At 60.5% G+C, this 20008-nt stretch overlaps 1 protein-coding gene across 1 annotated transcript in view; it reads right to left on the reverse strand.

Annotated features, from left to right (window-relative positions):
* Window positions 1–13679, reverse strand: part of HSPG2 (heparan sulfate proteoglycan 2) — a 61025-nt gene extending 47346 nt beyond the window's left edge. The window contains exons 1-13 of the mRNA XM_029286548.1: window positions 13584–13679; window positions 12855–12990; window positions 12661–12732; window positions 9426–9546; window positions 8264–8300; window positions 6736–6871; window positions 6541–6612; window positions 3493–3735; window positions 3036–3145; window positions 2506–2564; window positions 2189–2349; window positions 787–912; window positions 10–246 (exon numbers count right to left, since the gene is read on the reverse strand). Of these exons, the coding sequence (XP_029142381.1) occupies window positions 10–246; window positions 787–912; window positions 2189–2349; window positions 2506–2564; window positions 3036–3145; window positions 3493–3735; window positions 6541–6612; window positions 6736–6871; window positions 8264–8300; window positions 9426–9546; window positions 12661–12732; window positions 12855–12990; window positions 13584–13679 (1606 nt within the window). The remainder of the gene's footprint in view (window positions 1–9; window positions 247–786; window positions 913–2188; window positions 2350–2505; window positions 2565–3035; window positions 3146–3492; window positions 3736–6540; window positions 6613–6735; window positions 6872–8263; window positions 8301–9425; window positions 9547–12660; window positions 12733–12854; window positions 12991–13583) is intronic.
* Between the last annotated feature and the right edge of the window lie 6329 nt (window positions 13680–20008).

A 20008-nucleotide genomic window follows, 5' to 3' on the forward strand; every position in this document is an offset into this window, starting at 1 on the left:
GGGACTCACCGCAGTTCTGTTCGTCACTGCCATCCGGGCAGTCCCGCTCGCCATCACACAGATAGTCCCGGCGGATGCATTGCCCGTTGGAGCACACGGCCTCGTCTTTCCGGCAGGAGTGGAACCCGGGCCCCAGTGGGGGCTTGGTGACTGGTACCCGGCGGGTGGTGATGGGGGACGTGGTGGCAGGGATCCGGGCGGTGCTGGGCGACGGGGAGGAGGCGGGGCCCAAAGGCCTCTCAGGTTCTGCCGGAGCAGAGGAGAGAGTGATGGGTCAAGAGGAGGAGTGTGGCGAAGGACAGCTTTGTCCCCCGCCTGTGCCCGGATGCAAAAGGCAGAGCGGAAGGTATGGTGAGACTCCGTTCACACGACCGCTCAGTTCTACAAACTGCAGCCACGCGGTTTCACACGCCTGGAACCCAAACCCTTCGTGTCGATTGAAAGCAGCCGCATCCGAGGACTAACTTCCCCCGCCTCCCTCACAGGGTGGGGGTTTGGTAAAGGCAGAATCACAGGGGACTCTCAGGAAGACACACGGAGGCCTCCCCTGCCCGCAAAAAAACCCCCTCACCACAGCCATCCTCGTCCGAAGCGTCTCCGCAGTCGGGGTGTCCGTTGCAGTGCGACGCTCGGGGTACGCATTCCCCGCTGTCACAGGCAAACTCCTGAGGGGCACACTCGGGGGGCTCGGGCTCATCTGTGGGGCAGAGAGAAACGCAACTGAGCCACACCTCGCGGTTAAGACGACCAGGAACCCATAACCGCCCGCGGCCCCAATTTGCCCACCGCAGTCCAGCTCGTCCGACATGTCGCGGCAATCCGGCCGCCGGTCGCAGAAGAACTCGCTGGCGATGCATTCTCCGTTCAGGCAAGTGAACTCCTCCGCCGTGCAAGGCCGGATCTCTGGGGTGACTGAAGGAGAGGTTGGGGTTAGGAGGGGGGCTGCAACTGGGCCGAGGACGGTGACAAGAAACGGAAAGACCCGAAGTCCAGAACGCCTTTCCTGCCTCTTTGTAAAGCCCTACGGGCACCTCCCTGCCTTGGAAGCAGAGTCTCTCCTCTCCCACTGGACAAAATGCAATTATGTGGGCAGGACTTGGGGGGTCAAACCCCACATCTGACGCCCCCAACGATCTGACTGATCTTGGGCACCTGCACCCTGCCGCGACCCTTAGAACACACAAATAGGAAGCAGGTTTTCTGATTGTAAAGCTCTCTTGCCAAAGATCTTTCTGGAACTGGAGTGCAGGCGAGATCCCCTGTGCCACTCCCGCTACGTTGTGATTGCACCCAAGCCCTCCAGCTAAACCCTTCCCCCCCCCAACCAGGCTGCCAACCCCTTGCCTTGCTCATCAAGCGCACACAAACATCACGGCACACAGCGAGAGTCTGGAAGCACAAGGCAAGTTCAGCAAGGTGTACTTTTCAGGGGCCCTTTGGGGGCCCCGAGGCAGCTTTTGGCTTCCCGGTTTTGCTCAGCAAAAAGACACAACAACACGACAGCAAGAGAAGTGTGTTGGGGGGGGGAGGAGGGGAGGCAGTGCCTGCTGGACTCCTAGGTATGTGCTAGAGCTGCATAGCAGTGCACAGCCGCCCTTCCCAGCTGGGAAGCTCCGTCCAGAGTTGCTGGGAATGACAAGCGCTCACATCAAAGGCCAAGATCTACATGCTGCACACTCACACGGAGCGCAAGGAGGGGCGCAAGGAGGCCTGGAAATGCTTTGGGGGGGAGGGGGGGAGGGAGGGCTAGGTATGCAGGAGGAAGGGGATAGGGTGGACCCCCAGCTCCAGACAGAATCTGGGCAGGGAAGGACAAAAGACTGGCCTTTCTCCTCCTCCTCCTCTTCCTCCCCCTCCTCCATCTATGGGGCCGAGCGCCCGGCAGCTGCTGAAACCGGAGCCCCCTCAGGGGACAAGTGTCTTCCCTGCTAAGACTCGCTTCCGGCAAAGATGCCAGGGAGGCCAGGGGCGTGCAGAGAGAAAACGGGACAGCTGAATCGGTGCACTCCGCGCAGGCCTCCGTGCACCTCTCCGGCCCCCGGCTTACCTGGTGGCGCTTCAGAGAAGGGGGGAGGCGGGGTTTGGGCTGAAAGCAAACCCAGAAGTTAGCGGCGTGGGGGGGACACTCCCCCCCGGCCCCCCACCGGCGCTGCCCTCCCCTCTGGTTAGGGTCAGCGGGCAGCTTCACCTGCTCCCAGGCGCCGGAACTGGAATCCCTTCCGGGAGGTGCGGTAGGAGGCGATGGACCCGCTGTCCACCACGGAGAAGAGCACCTCGCGGATCTGCCGGTCGTTCGCGTTCCCCTCGGATCCCACGTCCAGCTCCACGAAGATGTAGCCGTCAACCTCCCTGCGGGGCAGGACAGGAAACCGGCGTGCGTTTTCACAGGCCGCCCCAAACTTAGTCCCACCCCGGCTGCTTTGGCAAGCCTGCGACTTCTGAAGAGGGCGCGGGTTCAAATTCTGACCCGAAGCCTCTCTCCCCTCCCCACGCCCAGATACTCACTTGATAAAAACCACGCTGACCGACTGCTCGCCGGGGATCTTGATGTATTCAGATTCCAGCTAAGAGAAAGGTGGGGAACGGTTTAGACAATTTGGGGGGCAGCGCTCTAACCTCCCCTCGGCTTCTGGACTTAGGACCTCTGCTTGGGCAGAGGAGGAAGAGGAAGAGGGGATCTCTCCCAGTGATCTACGGGGAGCTCGTGGTCAGAGAGAGGCCAGCCCCGAGTAATTTTTAAATCCACCGTGTTTTCAGAACCCCAACAGATCTCGAGGCAGCCTCTCCTTCGAAGAGGGGGCTCGGAATCGGCTGCGGGAATCTGAGCCAGGCCCTTCTGTCAGCCTGGCCTACCTCACAAGGTTGCTGTGAGGCTAAAAGGCAGCAGGGAGGGAGGAAGGAAGAGCCAGGCCAACTGCTGATGGAAAGAGGACCTCAGTGGTGCCCACAAGGGAAGCAGGGGTGACTTTTGCCAGGCACCTGCTCCGGAGAGAGAGTTGAGGACAGATGGGGTGGGGGGCCGGGGGGGGGCTCACCGTATCCACCACCGCTTCGGACACCTCCAGGAAGGCCTCCGAGTTGACATCTTCCAGGCGGGGGCTGTACTCGAGGGAATGGGTGAAGTTCACCTGAGCCCGGAAGTAGACTGCGGAGAAAAGGGGCCGACTGAGGGAGGCCTGGCCACCCTCTGCAGGGCTGCCAAGCGCGCCACCCCTCTCCGCTTGGCAAGGAAGGGGTGAAACCGTGCCGAGCTAGCCCTTCACGCAGCCCTCTTGGCTAGCTTCCTGCCTACGTGGCCGTAGCCCAAAGGAGGCCCTGCCCAGAAGCCCATGGTGCCGAGCAGATGTTGGGGCAGGATTAAGGGGGCCCCGTCCCTCCGCTCCCTGGGGGGAAAGTCTGGAGGACACTCAGACTCGCCGGGCGCTTGTCCCGCAGACCCTTTCCTCCTGGGGGGTACGTGAGCCAGGCACAGGAGGGGCCGAGGTCTCCCACCCCCGGTTTTCACAGCCTGCGGAGAGGCCCAGCCAGCGGCAGATTCCAGACCCAGCTGCAAAACTGGATGGCCAAACTCCGCTCCAGGGATGGGGTGGGAGAAGGCCCGCAGGCCGGCCTGCGTCAGGTGCCGGCCTCCGCAGTCTGGGCCCGGGAAAGCCACCACAGCCGCCCGGCTTCCTCCAGGGCTTCCCATTACCAAGGCCCTGTGGGTCGCCTGTGGTCGGGCACTGACCTCGCCCACTTTCAAGAGGGAGAGGAGCGAAGCCAGCCAGGCCACGGAGGAAGGAGAGTGGGCAGAGCTGCAGAAGGACAACCTGTCTGGCTGCAGAGGCCCTGCCCGTGCCCAGATCCAGGAGGGGAAAGAGGGCGGCATGGAGAGAGAGAGAGAGAGAGAGACGGCCGGCCGCCGTTCCCGGTTCACGCCGGGTGAAAAACTCCATGGAGCGCCCGGGCGGCTCTTGGCGCCCTCCCACCCGCACATTCTGAGATTCCAGGGTGCCCACCCGTCCCAAGGGCCGCTCGCAGCACAAGGGGAGGAGGGGGGGGCTGTTGTTCACCCTTCCCTCATAATAGCCCCATTCAGAGCTCGGCTGCCTACGGTGCCCCCGTGACTTGGCCCAACCGCGCCAGGGCCCCACCCGCCCGCAGAGTCACCCTGAAAGAATGTGCCTTGCCCCTGCCTTCGAAGGCGGCGGGGAGAGGAGGGGGGCTTTGCTGCTTCCTGCGGGCACGTTGTCCCCACAGCCGCTGTCGGGGAATGTGCCAGGCCGGCCCCGCGTGCCCTGCCTCTTTCCTGCCACACACCTCTGCAGCCAGTAACGTTCGGAGGAAGCAAGCCTGCAGTGTCGGGGCTGACACTTTGAGGCTCAGGGGAAAAGGGCTCCCTGACTCAGCCGTTTTTGGGATGACAGAGCTATGGGGCTTCACCCCCCAGGGTGTGTGNGGGGGGGGGCACAAAGCAGGGCTGGAGCTTTGCCTCCTTTTAAGGCGGTGGGGAGCTGCCTGCAGCTGCGAAGGAGAACAATGCGGAAAGGGCTCCGGGGCTGAGTCAACTTCCCCCCCCTCCCCGCTACTTTCAGAGGCCCTGGACCTTGCAGGGAAGCTGGGGGGTGAGGGGGGCCATCAAAAAATACCAGGAGACTGGGGTGGGGGAGGATTTCCCCTGAATCATGGGGACCTCAAGCCCACAGCCTCCTCCTTCTGCCCCAGAGAAGTCCCTTTGGGGCTGACCCAGCCGGCAGAGTTCTTCCTGCGCCCCTTACTCCACAGCCCCAGCGGAGTAATGGGTCAGTAGTAAAACCCGTCCACACCAGGGCTGGCTGAGCAAATCCCAACTGAGTCCTCATCACATGCAAAGGAAAGCAAAGCAGAAAATGTCCTGCCTTGGGGGGGGGAGAGCAGGACAGGCGGTCAGCCCGACTGTCCTGGCTGCTCGGCCAACGGGGTGTTGGAGAGGGTGGCCTAACTCTCCCGGCAAGGCCTGACGCCCGTCCCGTCCAGGGGGCTGAGGGGTCCCGCTGCTCTCCAAGCTCGGAACTGATTTCCTCCACCAACTCAGCCTGGGGATCCTCTAGCCCGACTTACTGAGCGGAGACTCATCGTCCGGCTCGGGGGCAGCCAGGTGGGCAGGCGCAGGAGGGCCCGCAGGAGAAGGAAGAGGAGAAGGAGGAGGAGGAGCAGGAGGAGATGGGAAGTCTGCAGAGGAGAGAAAGGAGAGAAAGAAAGGGACAGGCGAAAGAAAGAAAGAAGAAACATCTGGAGATCCAGCGGAAGGCGCAAGGCCAGAGGCAAACGGCAAGCCCACCTCACGGGCACCTTTCTTCTCCCTCGTGGCCCTGACCAGCCACCCCACTTGCAGGGCCTCTCCTGAAGCCTTCTCACCGAGGAGGCCCACCACACCCAAGACAGCCCGGAGCAGAAGGCCTTCGTCCTCTCTCCCTTCCACCTTGGGAAACTCCCCGAAGCCACAGGCCATCTGCTGGTAGCCCCGGCTTTCAGGCTTGACCCACCGACGACAACGTGTGGGAGAATGGCTAGACCGAGGTTGGGGGGGAAAAGAGGCACGTCGTCCCCCAGACCGGGTGTGATGAGCGCCGCTCTCTTCACACACCCACACATCAGCGGGGCTGGGCTGTGGAAGCCAAGCTGCATCTGGTGAACTGCTGCGCCAGCTGTCCCAGAGAAAACAAGGCAGCGGGGGGGGGAGGCTGGCCCCGCTTTCTGGAACGGGGTTGTCCGAATGCTGCTTCCCAGGGGGCAAAGGAATAAATAAACAAACACACACCACACATCTGTTGGGCTTGATCGACTGGCAGAGAGCATCAGGGAATGAAAACCGGGAAGGGGGGGGGATAGAGGGAAGGGCATCAGAAAGAGCTGGGTTCAAGAGAGGACAGGGGACGCCTGAAAAGAGCTGCCTTCTGCAGCCAGCAGACCGTCCAGCTGCCGCTTGGAACGCAAGGGGAGCTGCCGACCGAGGCTTCTTGGAGGAAGGCCCCAGGCTGGGGACCCTAACCCTCTGAGCGGGCCTGAAGGCAAATGCGGCTGGTTCAGTATTTTCCTGCACAGGGAAGCCTCAAAGAGTGAGAAAACATTTCTTCCTCCATCGCCAGAAGGCCGTTCCTGGCCGAGAAGGAAGGAAGGAAGGGGAGCCATCTGCTAAAACGCTCTGAGAACAGGCAGCCTCGGCCCCAGGGACCCTCCAGACAGGCCGACCCGCAGCCTTTCCCATCCACGCCCCCGGATGATTCTGCTCCGTGTGCGCCAGAGATTCCTGCACGTGGACCAGCTTGGCCTCGGCTCCCGGGACGCACCGAAGCCGGGCCCAGCCGCTCCCAGCACCTTCTGCAGCTCTGAAGGCCGCCAACCTGGAGCCCAGAAACTCGGAGCAGGTGCAAGGGGCCGTGTCCGGGACCAGACGCCTTGCCAAGGGGCAGCTCTGCCCTTAGCTGGGGAGGCGCTTGGGGAACCACGTGGGCAACCCCCCCCGGGCCTCACCAGCCGTCTTTTGCGAGTTCTCCAACCACCAGCCCAGCACGCGCTTACCTGTGGAGAAGAGGTCGTGGGAGGAGTCGACCGAGGTGGTCCCGCTGCCGTTCTCTCCGCTGCCGTTCTCATCTGCAACAAGCAGAAGATCAGTGGCTGGCAGGAGGGCCAAAAAGGGGGGGGAAGGGAGGGGGGGCTGAAGAGGCTCCGCCAGTCTCCGAAGCCCTCCCGGGGCTCATCCTCTTCCAGGCTCACCTCCGGACGGGCCGCCAGCCATGAGATCCTCATCGTCAAACGTGCTATCGTAACTCATCCGGAGCCAGTGGGTACTCTCCGATTCTGTGTCCTCCGGGAACGTGGCCTCGTCCAGCCGGCTGGAGGCCTGAGCCACCTGCAAAAGAGAGGAGGGGGGTTAGGGGGGGAGATTGTCTCCCAGCCCTGGATCGCCTCCTGCCCACATCCCCAGCTCCGGCCTCCTCCTGGCCCCCGATGCCCGAACCCTGGCATAAGCCGCTTGCAAGATGCTGAGCAGAGAGCAAAGCTCCTTTCCCTCCCCCCCCCCTGCAGGGCTGGGGGTGCCACACAGGGAAAATCCCCCCCTCTGCCTGGAGAAACAGCATCAAAGGGATTATGGCCACTTCACCACCTTGACAAGAGCCCAAGCTGGCAGACTACAAAGGGGGCTTGTTCCGAAGAGCGCAAGAGACCCATCGAGAGCGGAAGGCAAGGGTCCTCAAGGTGCTCTGGGGCGGAAAGGCGGACGCTGTGATTCCTTTGAGGGCTCTCAGGGGGGGGAATGAAGGAATGCCACACCAGCCCAGCCATCCTTCATCCCTGCACCCAGAGAGGCAGGGTGGGAAGCAGGTGGCGCGGATCCTCAGCCAACCGGAAAACGTGAAGATGGTGCTCTGAAGGGAATTTCCCCTCACCCTGGAAGCAAAAGATGGGACTTGGAGAAGGGATGCCCACGGCCACGTTGGCACTGCTACCAAATGGGGACTCCCCCGCTTGCAGACCCGCAGTTCAGCTGCGGCCCGATGAGCACCTCTGCGGATGCAGAGAAAGGCTATTCCCAGCCCCGCCATAATGGCAGAAAGGGGCGGAATTAGTCAAAAAAACCCAACCCCCAGGACTGCCTGGTTAGGTTCCCCGATGCTTGAGGAAGCGACCAAGGCAGTGATGGCGAACCTTTTAGAGACCGAGGGCCCAAACTGCAACCCAAAACCCACTTATGCATCATTGAGTGCCGGGTGGGCGTGGCCCATTGGCTGGGCGTGGCTGCAGTGGTAACGGCAGACTGGGTGGGACTAAAAAGTTCAATCAATCAATTCCAGATCTTTTTTTCCCCGAGATAAGTTGAAATTGACTGATTGAACCTTTTTTTCTTTTTTGCACACGGTGGCGGAGGCCTAAAGCGAAAAGGTTTTATAAAACCCAGCTGAAGGCCTAGGACTGGGGCGACGGCGCGCGTGCCCACAGAGAGGGCTCTGAGTGCCGCCTCTGGCACCCGTGCCATAGGTTCGCCACCACTGGACCAAGGAGTTCTCTGCACTGGAGGGGGGGGTATGTCTCTGTCTTTCAGAGATGGGCTCTGTCTGGGAAGGAGAGATGCCAGCCTTGGCCCGTGATGCCAGCGCTGGCGGATGGGCCAACTCGCAGGTGTTGTGCACAGTTCGCAACGAGAGAGAGCGATGCGAGAAGCCCACGCTGCCCGTTCACCACCCCTGGCAGGAGGAGAACTCTTCCTGGCCTGGCCCCTCCCTTCCTGCCTTGCAGCCGCTACCAGCCATGCCCCGAGGCTGCCACTCTCCAGGCGAGCCCTGAAGCAAGAATGGGGAGCGTGCATCAAGCTCACACTGCCCGCCGCAGGGCCCGCTATTTCTTGCCCGGAGAGGCGCTCTGAGCCGGCAACCAGGGCCTCCGGTTAGGCCGAGAGGCTCACAGAAACCCCTCCTGCTCTCACTCCTTAGGAATTCAGGGGCAGACTCCCCCTGGCAAGGGAAGTTCCACCTGCCACTTCTACCTGCCTGCCACTTCTCAAATCGGTGCCGCCTTGGGGGGGGGGGTGATGGGAGCTGTAAAACCACACACATTGGCACGTGCCCTTCACCAGAAGCTCCCGAGCCTGGAAGGATGTGCCAAGTGACCAGGGTTACCCTTTGGGGAAGGGAGGGTGGCTCTCTCCCAAACACCTGGGCAGAAGGCGCACACACACACACACACACACACACACACACACACACACACACACACAGAAGCAGCCGCACCGATCTGACTGTGTCTGTCTGCCTGGGTTTCTCTCTCCCGGTGGTTCTGGGCTGCCGGGCAGGGCCCAGAGATGAGGAAGAGTTGATGGGCTGGGCAGCAGATCCAGGAAGAAGGGCACGTTGAGCTCCCCAACTGGGGGTGCCCTCCCCCAGCCTTTAGCCCCCCCCCCTGAATGGGGGAGAGGGGCTTGCAAAGGGCCAGGAGGACGGAAGCACCCCAGGCATCCAGCACCCGTCTCCAGAGAGCAGGAGTAAAAAAGAAGGGGGGGGTCTCTGGCAGAGATTCAACCTTCCTGCGTGCTGGTTTAGGGTAAGGAAGCGGATAGTCACGATCCAGAGTTTGGGGGGGGGGGGTGTTAAGAGATACCTGGGTCCTCCAGCTCCACCGGCCCCTCTCCTCAAGGGGACTCAGGTGAGGCTAAGCAGCCGGTCCCACCACTGGGCAGAGGGCCACCCGGGGCTCCAGACCAGGGACAGGAATTCGTCAAAGCAGCATTTTCCTGTGCAAACACACGGCCCGGCCACATTACTGCAGGCTGACCGGGCCGGGGACAAAGGACTGGGCTGCCGGCATAAAAGGGGATTTAGCTGGACGGAGGGCCCTTTGTGAAAGGAAGAGGGGAAGTAGGATCCGGGGAACCGTGGGGCCTGGGAAGGCCGGCAGGGCACCGTGCCAACCTGCCGGCATCTGCCTTGGGACTTGGGACTCTGCTTCGCCGGGACGCTTTTAAGCTGGGCAGCCAGTGGCCTTGGCCAAGCCGGGAGAGCTGGCACAGGTATCGCCCGCTGGATGAGGGCCCTGGGGGAGGAAAACACCCGCAGAGGGGAGGTCAAACTCCTTGGGGAAGTGGAAGGAAATCCCTGCCAAACCAAGAGAGCCGAGGGGGGCCAGCGCTGCCCAAAAGCTCTTGGGCGCAGAGGGGGCTGTTATGATCTCAGATATCGCACCATGCACACACACACACACACACAGCCCCAACCATGAGGAAAAGGGCCTAGTGCCCAGGATGGCAGAGGCCATTGTGTGTGGGGGGGGTGATTGAGGGGTGAGCCCTCAGATTCGGTCCTCAGCCTCTCCCCGGGTGGAGCCGAGGAAGACCCGGCCTTAAATGCTGCTGACCACTCTCCATTTGAGGGCACGAGAGCTGGACTGGGCAGGCCTTCAACTCCCCTGAGGGGTTTTTCTGAGCCCCTCTCAAGCCAGGGGAGGGGGGTGCTTTGAAGGTATCTTGGGGGGGCTCTCTCCCCTCTATGGGGAATGAAGCAACTCTGGCCCCCTCGCCCCCAAATAAAGACAGCCGAGGCCCTTCTTCCATTGCAAAGACCTTTCCACTCCTTTGGTGCCTGCTTCCAGCCCCCCCTTACACCCCAAATCATGGGAAGCTAAACTAGAGGCTGGCCGACCTGTAAGCAGCAGGGACAATAATAAAATCCCCCCCTCTCAAATCTGGGCTGCAGTTAGAAGCCCAGTTTGCCCATAATCCTGGCTGGCTGCAGAAACAGACACTGGACGCCCGTTCTGGGATTGGTTACGCCTGCCTCTGGATCCCCAGCCAGGCCTGGCCGGAAAGAAAACACCCCCCTCCCTCTCTTCTCCCTGCCTCCCCCCCCCCATGACCAGTTGCACCTGTCACCAGAGCCTGGGCTGGATTGAAAACAGGGTCTATTTCAGACAAAGCGATGAGACCGAACAGCGCAGGAAAAAATAGACCTCTGGATCACGATGGGGAGGGGAAGGGCGGGGGCGAAAGGGAGAGCTGATCTCCCTTCTCNGGGGGGGGGCACAAAGCAGGGCTGGAGCTTTGCCTCCTTTTAAGGCGGTGGGGAGCTGCCTGCAGCTGCGAAGGAGAACAATGCGGAAAGGGCTCCGGGGCTGAGTCAACTTCCCCCCCCCTCCCCGCTACTTTCAGAGGCCCTGGACCTTGCAGGGAAGCTGGGGGGTGAGGGGGGGGGCATCAAAAAATACCAGGAGACTGGGGTGGGGGAGGATTTCCCCTGAATCATGGGGACCTCAAGCCCACAGCCTCCTCCTTCTGCCCCAGAGAAGTCCCTTTGGGGCTGACCCAGTTGGCAGAGTTCTTCCTGTGCCCCTTACTCCACAGCCCCAGCGGAGTAATGGGTCAGTAGTAAAACCCGTCCACACCAGGGCTGGCTGATCAAATCCCAACTGAGTCCTCATCACATCCAAAGCAAAGCAAAGCAAAGCTGAAAACGTCCTGCCTTGGGGGGGGGGGAGAGCAGGACAGGCGGTTAGCCCCTCACTGTCCTGGCTACTCGGCCAACGGGGTGTTGGAGAGGGTGGCATAACTCTCCCGGCAAGGCCTGACGCCCGTCCCGTCCAGGGGGTCAGGGGTCCCGCTGCTCTCCCAGCCCAGAACTGATTTCCTCCACCAACTCAGCCTGGGGATCCTCTAGCCCGACTTACTGAGCGGAGACTCATCGTCCGGCTCGGGGGCGGCCAGGTGGGCAGGCGCAGGAGGGCCCGCAGGAGAAGGAAGAGGAGAAGGAGGAGGAGGAGCAGGAGGAGATGGGAAGTCTGCAGAGGAGAGAAAGGAGAGAAAGAAAGGGACAGGCGAAAGAAAGAAAGAAGAAACATCTGGAGATCCAGCGGAAGGCGCAAGGCCAGAGGCAAACGGCAAGCCCACCTCGCGGGCACCTTTCTTCTCCCTCGTGGCCCTGACCAGCCACCCCACTTGCAGGACCTCTCCTGAAGCCTCCTCACCGAGGAGGCCCACCACACCCAAGACAGCCCGGAGCAGAAGGCCTTCGTCCTCTCTCCCTTCCACCTTGGGAAACTCCCCGAAGCCACAGGCCATCTGCTGGTAGCCCCGGCTTTCGGGCTTGACCCACCGACGACAACGTGTGGGAGAATGGCTAGACCGAGGTTGGGGGGAAAAGAGGCACGTCGTCCCCCAGACCGGGTGTGATGAGCGCCGCTCTCTTCACACACCCACACATCAGCGGGGCTGGGCTGTGGAAGCCAAGCTGCATCTGGTGAACTGCTGCGCCAGCTGTCCCAGAGAAAACAAGGCAGTGGGGTGGGGGGGTGGGGGGGAGGTTGGCCCCGTTTTCTGGAACGGGGTTGTCCGAAGTAAGCGAGGCCAGAGCTTGCTGCTTCCCAGGGGTCAAAGGAATAAACAAACACACACACACACACACCACACATCTGTCGGGCTTGAGAGCATCAGGGAATGAAAACCGGGAAGGGCGGGGGGATAGAGGGGAGGGCAGCAGAAAGAGCTGGGTTCAAGAGAGGACAGGGGACGCCTGAAAAGAGCTGCCTTCTGCAGCCAGCAGACCGTCCAGCTGCCGCTTGGAACGCAAGGGGAGCTGCCGACCGAGGCTTCTTGGAGGAAGGCCCCGGGCTGGGGACCCTAACCCTCCAAGCGGGCCTGAAGGTAAACGTGGCTGGTTTGGTATTTTCCTGCACAGGGAAGCCTCAAAGAGTGAGAAAACATTTCTTCCTCCATCGCCAGAAGGCCGTTCCTGGCCGAGAAGGAAGGAAGGGAGGGGAGCCATCTGCTAAAACGCTCTGAGAACAGGCAGCCTCGGCCCCAGGGACCCTCCAGACAGGCCGGCCCGCAGCCTTTCCCATCCACGCCCCCGGATGATTCTGCTCCGTGCACGCCAGAGATTCTTGCACGTGGACCAGCTTGGCCGCGGCTCCCGGGACGCGCCGAAGCCGGGCCCAGCCGCTCCCAACACCTTCTGCAGCTCTGAAGGCCGCCAACCTGGAGCCCAGAAACTCGGAGCAGGTGCAAGGGGCCGCGTCCGGGACCAGACGCCTTGCCAAGGGGCGGCTCTGCCCTTAAGAGCTGGGGAGGCACTTGGGGAACCACGTGGGCAACCCCCCCCGGGCCTCACCAGCCGTCTTTGTGCGAGTTCTCCAACCACCAGCCCAGCACGCGCTTACCTGTGGAGAAGAGGTCGTGGGAGGAGTCGACCGAGGTGATCCCGCTGCCGTTCTCTCCGCTGCCGTTCTCATCTGCAACAAGCAGAAGATCAGTGGCTGGCAGGAGGGCCAAAAGGGGGGGGGAAGGGAGGGGGGCTGAAGAGGCTCCGCCAGTCTCTGAAGCCCTCCCGGGGCTCATCCTCTTCCAGGCTCACCTCCGGACGGGCCGCCAGCCATGAGATCCTCATCGTCAAACGTGCTATCGTAACTCGTCCGGAGCCAGTGGGTACTCTCCGATTCTGTGTCCTCTGGGAACGTGGCCTCGTCCAGCCGGCTGGAGGCCTGAGCCACCTGCAAAAGAGAGGAGGGGTGTTAGGGGGGGAGATTGTCTCCCAGCCCCGGATCACCTCCTGCCCACATCCCCAGTTCCAGACTCCTCCTGGCCCCCGATGCCCGAACCCTGGCATAAGCCGCTTGCAAGATGCTGAGCAGAGAGCAAAGCACCTTTCCCCCCCCCTGCAGGGCTGGGGGTACCACGCAGGGAAAACGCCGCCCCCCCTGGAGAAACAGCATCAAAGGGATTACGGCCACTTCACCGCCTTGACAAGAGCCTAAGTTGGCAGACTACAAAGGGGGCTTGTTCCGAAGGGCGCAAGAGACCCATCGAGAGTGGAAGGCAAGGGTCCTCAAGGTGCTCTGGGGCGGAAGGGCGGAGGCTGTGATTCCCTTGAGGGCTCTTGGGGGGGGAGAATGAAGGAATGCCACACCAGCCCAACCATCCTTCATCCCCGCACCGAGAGAGGCATGGCGGGAAGCAGGTGGCGCGGATCCTCAGCCAACCGGAAAACTTGGAAGATGGTGCTCTGAAGGGAATTTCCCCTCACCCTGGAAGCAAAAGATGGGACTTGGAGAAGGGATGCCCACGGCCACGTTGGCACTGCTACCAAACGGGGGCTCCCCCGCTTGCAGACCCGCAGTTCAGCTGCAGGCCGATGAGCACCTCTGCGAATGCAGAGAAAGGCTATTCCCATCCCTGCCATAATGGCAGAAAGAGGCGGAATTAGTCAAAAAAACCCCAACCCCCAGGACTGCCTGGTTAGGTTCCCCGATGCTTGAGGAAGCGACCAAGGCAGTGATGGCGAACCTTTTAGAGACTGAGTGCCCAAACTGCAACCCAAAACCCACTTATGCATCATTGAGTGCCGGGTGGGCGTGGCCCATTAGGTGGGCGTGGCTGGGGTGGTAACGGCAGACTGGGTGGGACTAAAAAGTTCAATCAATCAATTCCAGATCTTTTTTTCCCCGAGATAAGTTGAAATTGACTGATTGAACCTTTTTTTCTTTTTTGCACACGTCGGTGGAGGCCTAAAGCGAAAAGGTTTTATAAAACCCAGCTGAAGGCCTAGGACTGGGGCAACGATGCGCGTACCCACAGAGAGGGCTCTGCGTGCCGCCTCTGGCACCCGTGCCAGAGGTTCGCCACCACTGGACCAAGGAGTTCTCTGCACTGGGTGGGGGGGTATGTCTGTCTTTCAGATAGGGGCTCTGTCTGGGAAGGAGATGCCAGCCTTGGCCCGTGATGCCAGCGCTGGCGGACGGGCCAACTCGCGGGTGTTGTGCACGGTTCGCAACGAGAGAGCGATGCGAGAAGCCCACGCTGCCCGTTCACCACCCCTGGCAGGAGGAGAACTCTTCCTGGCCTGGCCCCTCCCCTCCTGCCTTGCAGCCGCTACCAGCCATGCCCCGAGGCTGCCACTCTCCAGGCGAGCCCTGAAGCAAGAATGGGGAGCGTGCGTCAAGCTCACACTGCCTGCAGCAGGGCCCGCTATTTCTTGCCCGGAGAGGTGCTCTGAGCCGGCAACCAGGGCCTCCGGTTAGGCCGAGAGGCTCACGGAAACCCCTCCCGCTCTCACTCCTTAGGAATTCAGGGGCAGACTCCCCCTGGCAAGGAAAGCTCCCCCTGCCACTTCTACCTGCCTGCCACTTCTCAAATCGGTACCGCCTTGTGGGGGGGGGGGTGATGGGAGCTGTAAAACCACACACATTGGCACGTGCCCTTCAGCAGAAGCTCCCGAGCCTGGAAGGATGTGCCAAGTGACCGGGGGGGGGGGTTATCCTTTGGGGAAGGGAGGATGGCTCTCTCCCGAACACCTGGGCAGAAGGCACATACACACACACACACACACACACAGAGGCAGCCACACCGATCCGACTGTGTCTGTCTGCCTGGGTTTCTCTCTCCTGGTGGTTCTGGGCTGCCAGGCAGGGCCCAGAGACGAGGAAGGGTTGATGGGCTGGGCAGCCTCCAGTTGGCCAGCAGATCCAGGAAGAAGGGCACGTTGAGCTCCCCAACTGGGGGTGCCCTGCCCCAGCCTTTAGCCCCCCCCCCCTGAATGGGGGAGAGGGGCTTGCAAAGGGCCAGGAGGACGGAAGCACCCCAGGCATCCAGCACCCGTCTCCGGAGAGCAGGAGTAAAAAAGAAGGAGGGGTCTCTGGCAGAGATTCAACCTTCCTGCGTGCTGGTTTAGGGTAAGGAAGCAGATAGTCATGATCCAGAGTTGGCAGGGGGGAGGGGGTTAAGAGATACCTGGGTCCTCCAGCTCCACCAGCCCCTCTCCTCAAGGGGACTCAGGTGAGGCAAAGCAGCCGGTCCCACCACTGGGCAGAGGGCCGCCCGGGGCTCCAGACCGGGGACAGGAATTCGTCAAAGCAGCATTTTCCTGTGCAAACACACGGCCCGGCCACATTACTGCAGGCTGACCGGGCCGGGGACAAAGGACTGGGCTGCCGGCATAAAAGGGGATTTAGCTGGACGGAGGGCCCTTTGTGAAAGGAAGAGGGGAAGTAGGATCCGGGGAACCGTGGGGCCTGGGAAGGCCGGCAGGGCACCGTGCCAACCTGCCGGCATCTGCCTTGGGACTTGGGACTCTGCTACGCTGGGACGCTTTTAAGCTGGGCAGCCAGTGGCCTTGGCCAAGCTGGGAGAGCTGGCACAGGTATCGCCCGCTGGATGAGGGCCCTGGGGGAGGAAAACACCCGCAGAGGGGAGGTCAAACTCCTTGGGGAAGTGGAAGGAAATCCCTGCCAAACCAAGAGAGCAGAGGGGGGTCAGCGCTGCCCAAAAGCTCTTGGGCGCAGAGGGGGCTGTTATGATCTCAGAAATTGCACCATGCACACACACACACACACAGAGCCCCAACCATGAAGAAAGGGGCCTAGTGCCCAGGATGGCAGAGGCCATTGTGTGTGTGTGTGGGGTGTGAGCCCTCAGATTCAGTCCTCAGCCTCTCCCCGGGTGGAGCAGAGGAAGACCCGGCCTTAAATGCTGCTGACCACTCTCCATTTGAGGGCACGAGAGCTGGACTGGGCAGGCCTTCATCTCCCCTGAGGGGTTTTTCTGAGCCCCTCTCAAGCCAGGGGAGGGGGGGTGCTTTGAAGGTATCTTGGGGGGGCTCTCTCCCCTCTATGGGGAATGAAGCAACTCTGGCCCCCTCGCCCCCAAATAAACCCAGCCGAGGCCCTTCTTCCATTGCAAAGACCTTTCCACTCCTTTGGTGCCTGCTTCCAGCCCCCCCTTGCCCCCCCAAATCAAGGGAAGCTAAACTAGAGGCTGGTCGACCTGTAAGCAGCAGGGACAATAATAAAATCCCCCCCCCAAATCTGGGCTGCAGTTAGAAGCCCAGTTTGCCCATAATCCTGGCTGGCTGCAGAAACAGACACTGGACGCCCGTTCTGGGATTGGTTACGCCTGCCTCTGGATCCCCAGCCAGGCCTGGCCGGAAAGAAAACACCCCCCTCCCTCTCTTCTCCCTGCCTCCCCCCCCCCATGACCAGTTGCACCTGTCACCAGAGCCTGGGCTGGATTGAAAACAGGGTCTATTTCAGACAAAGCGATGAGACCGAACAGCGCAGGAAAAAATAGACCTCTGGATCACGATGGGGAGGGGAAGGGCGGGGGCGAAAGGGAGAGCTGATCTCCCTTCTCNCCCCCCCCCCCCCATGACCAGTTGCACCTGTCACCAGAGCCTGGGCTGGATTGAAAACAGGGTCTATTTCAGACAAAGCGATGAGACCGAACAGCGCAGGAAAAAATAGACCTCTGGATCACGATGGGGAGGGGAAGGGCCAAAGGGAGAGCTGATCTCCCTTCTCCTTGCGCAGCCCCCGAGATGCCCACCTGCTCCCTGGGGAAGGAGAGCCGAGCGAGCTGCCAATCAAGCCCTCCGCCACTCAACGCCAAGAAGGCTGGCACAGGCATGGGCAAAGCCGCCTGGGCACAGTCATCCAGAGGACACGGGGGTCACTGCCGCAGCCTTGCCCGTCGCTGGGTCCCAGCTGGGCAGATGCAGCCACCCCCTCAAGGGGTGGTGGTGGAAAGAAACTCGTTCTTAGAGTGGGGTTTATCCAAGGCACCCCGTTTTTCGGAGTTGCCCCAATACACTGAATCGTAAAACCAACCTCCCCAGGTGAGGGAACGAATGACGTGAACCTTCAGCAATCGGACAATCACTTAAATAGGAGCCAGCCGTGTGCTGCAGCTGCCAAAAGAGCCAACACAGTGCTGGGCTGCATTAACAGAGGGATAGAATCAAGATCACGTGAAGTATTAATACCACTTTACAAGGCCTTGGTAAGGCCACACTTGGAATACTGCATCCAGTTTTGGTCACCACGATGTAAAAAAGATGTTGAGACTCTAGAAAGAGTACAGAGAAGAGCAACAAAGATGATTAGGGGACTGGAGGCTAAAGCATACAAGGAACGGCTACTGGAATTGGGTATGTCTAGTTTAACGAAGAGAAGGACGAGGGGGGACAGGATAGCAGCCTTCCAGTATCTCAGGGGCTGCCCCAAAGAAGAGGCAGTCAAGCTATTCTCCAAAGCGCCTGAAGGCAGGACAAGAAGCAACGGGTGGAAACTCATCAAGGAGAGAAGCAACCTAGAACTAAGGAGAAACTTCCTGACAGTTAGAACAATTAACCAGTGGAACAACCTGCCTCCAGAAGCAGTGAATGCGCCAACACTGGAAGTTTTTAAGAAGAGACTGGACAACCATCAGTCCGAAATGGTATAGGGTTTCCTGCCTGAGCAGGGGGTTGGACTGGATGACCTCCAAGGTCCCTTCCAACTTTACTATTATTACTATTATTATTACTATTATTACAATCTGCACAAGCCGTGTGAATGCAGCCACTTGTGTTCTGTTGACCTGTGGATCTGGGGAAGCAAGGGATGGGTGCCCAGGGAGGTGCCCTGGATGAATGCCGTGGGATGGGAAGGCAAGGATGCCTCTTTCCTGCCCCCCCAGGCCCTCTCCCTAGCAGCTCCTCCCCACCCATCCTGCCTAGCGCCCGGCGCGGCTTTCAGGATGCCAACCCCGTCACCCTGCCCTCTGCGGCCGGCACCCCAGCCGGCTTCCTGAGTCTTGCTGGAAATTCCTGCCCTGGGAAAGCCCCCCGTGTGAAAAGAGGGAGCGCCGGCCCCTTTTGGCACCGGCTGGAAAGGGAGGCGCGGTGAAGGCAGCTGCCGGAGGGCAGAACCAGCAGTTGGTAGGGCAGGGAAGCAGGTACGGGACTTCTCCAGCGGGCAACGCCTCCCACGGCTGGCAGGGGAACATCTGGGCACGGGGACGAGCGCACGCACGCCACTCTCCCTTGCGCTCCTGCCTCCTCCCTGTAGCCAGGCAAGGCGGAGCTGATCCCCGGCTGCCGAGTCCCACCGGGGAGCTGCTCTCTGCTGCCACACGAGTCCCAGATCAGAGGGCAGGACTCGAACTGGGACCCTGAAGCTCAGGGGAACAGGGAATCCTTGGATTAAAGCCCTGGCTGCAGCAGTTCTGCAATTTCCCCTCGACAAAGATGGCTAAGCAAGCATCTTTCTGGAGAAGCCTCTGTCACACACACACACCCCAAAAAGGGCTGCAGGTTTTTTTCCTCTGCTGCTCTCGCCCCGGTGGGATTTGATGCCGGAGCTAATCCAGATGTTTCAGACTTACAAATCCCATCGTCCTCGCTCAGTGCCGAGCGCAGCGGAACCCTCCCCCTTCTGCAGCTCGTTTTTAACGCCCCTTTCCACCCATGCTTAGGAAAATGGAAGCTGCATTTTCTCCCCCCAAAAAAACAATGACCATCTCTTCCCGCAACATCGGGGCGCTATTTAAAGACCGAGTGGCCTTGACCGGTTTCCTGAAATTGTCCTGCGAGGGGAGAAACTTTGCACAAACACGTCCAGCCTCTTGGAAGTTCCCAGTTCCTTCCTCCCCCCCCCCCCGCCATCGGTCTCTCCTCCAGCCTTCCTTTTCTGCTCCCAAATGTGTCCCCAAGGAGAATGTCCAGCTTTGGCCGTGAGAAGGTCAAAAGGCTTCGCGGGTGACCGTTGAAGGGATGGCCCGTGGGGGGACAAGCAGGGCCTTTTGGGAGGTGGCCCCTGCAAGATGCCTTTAAACAAGCAAGGCAGAGAAGCCAGGCCCCTTTTGGGGGTCCGTTGGGACAGAGAAGTCACCTCTATAAATAACTCAAGGCAGCAGACGTAACCGATTACTCCTTTCTCCTTCTATTTTCTTCACAACAGCCTTGTTAGGTGGGCTGCACTGAGAGAGAGAAGGATTGGCTCAAAGTCACCCAGCCAGCTTTCATGCCTAAGGCGGGACTAGAACTCTCAGTCTCCTGGTGATTGGCCCAAAGCCACCTCGTGAGCTTTCATGCCTAAGGCGGGACTAGAACTCTCAGTCTCCTGGTGATTGGCCCAAAGCCACCTTGTGAGCTTTCATGCCTAAGGCGGGACTAGAACTCTCACTCCTGGTGATTGGCCCAAAGTCACCCAGCCAGCTTTCACGCCTAAGGCGGGACTAGAACTCTCAGTCTCCTGGTGATTGGCCCAAAGTCACCTCGTGAGCTTTCATGTCTAAGGTGGGACTAGAACTCTCAGTCTGCTGGTGATTGGCCCAAAGTCACGTCATGAGCTTTCATGCCTAAGGCGGAACTAGAACTCTCAGTCTCCTGGTGATTGGCCCAAAGCCACCTTGTGAGCTTTCATGCCTAAGGTGGGACTAGAACTCTCAGTCGCCTGATGATTGGCCCAAAGTCACCTCGTGAGCTTTCATGCCTAAGGCGGGACTAGAACTCTCAGTCTCCTGGTGATTGGCCCAAAGTCACCTCGTGAGCTTTCATTCCTAAGGCGGGACTAGAACTCTCAGTCTCCTGGTGATTGGCCCAAAGTCACCTCGTGAGCTTTCATGCCTAAGGCGGGACTAGAACTCTCAGTCTCCTGGTGATTGGCCCAAAGTCACCTCGTGAGCTTTCATGCCTAAGGCGGGACTAGAACTCTCAGTCTCCTGGTGATTGGCCCAAAGTCACCTCGTGAGCTTTCA

Source organism: Protobothrops mucrosquamatus, unplaced genomic scaffold (assembly GCF_001527695.2).
Source record: "Protobothrops mucrosquamatus isolate PMUCROS unplaced genomic scaffold, P.Mucros_1.0 scaffold4032, whole genome shotgun sequence".
NCBI lineage: Eukaryota > Metazoa > Chordata > Lepidosauria > Squamata > Viperidae > Protobothrops > Protobothrops mucrosquamatus.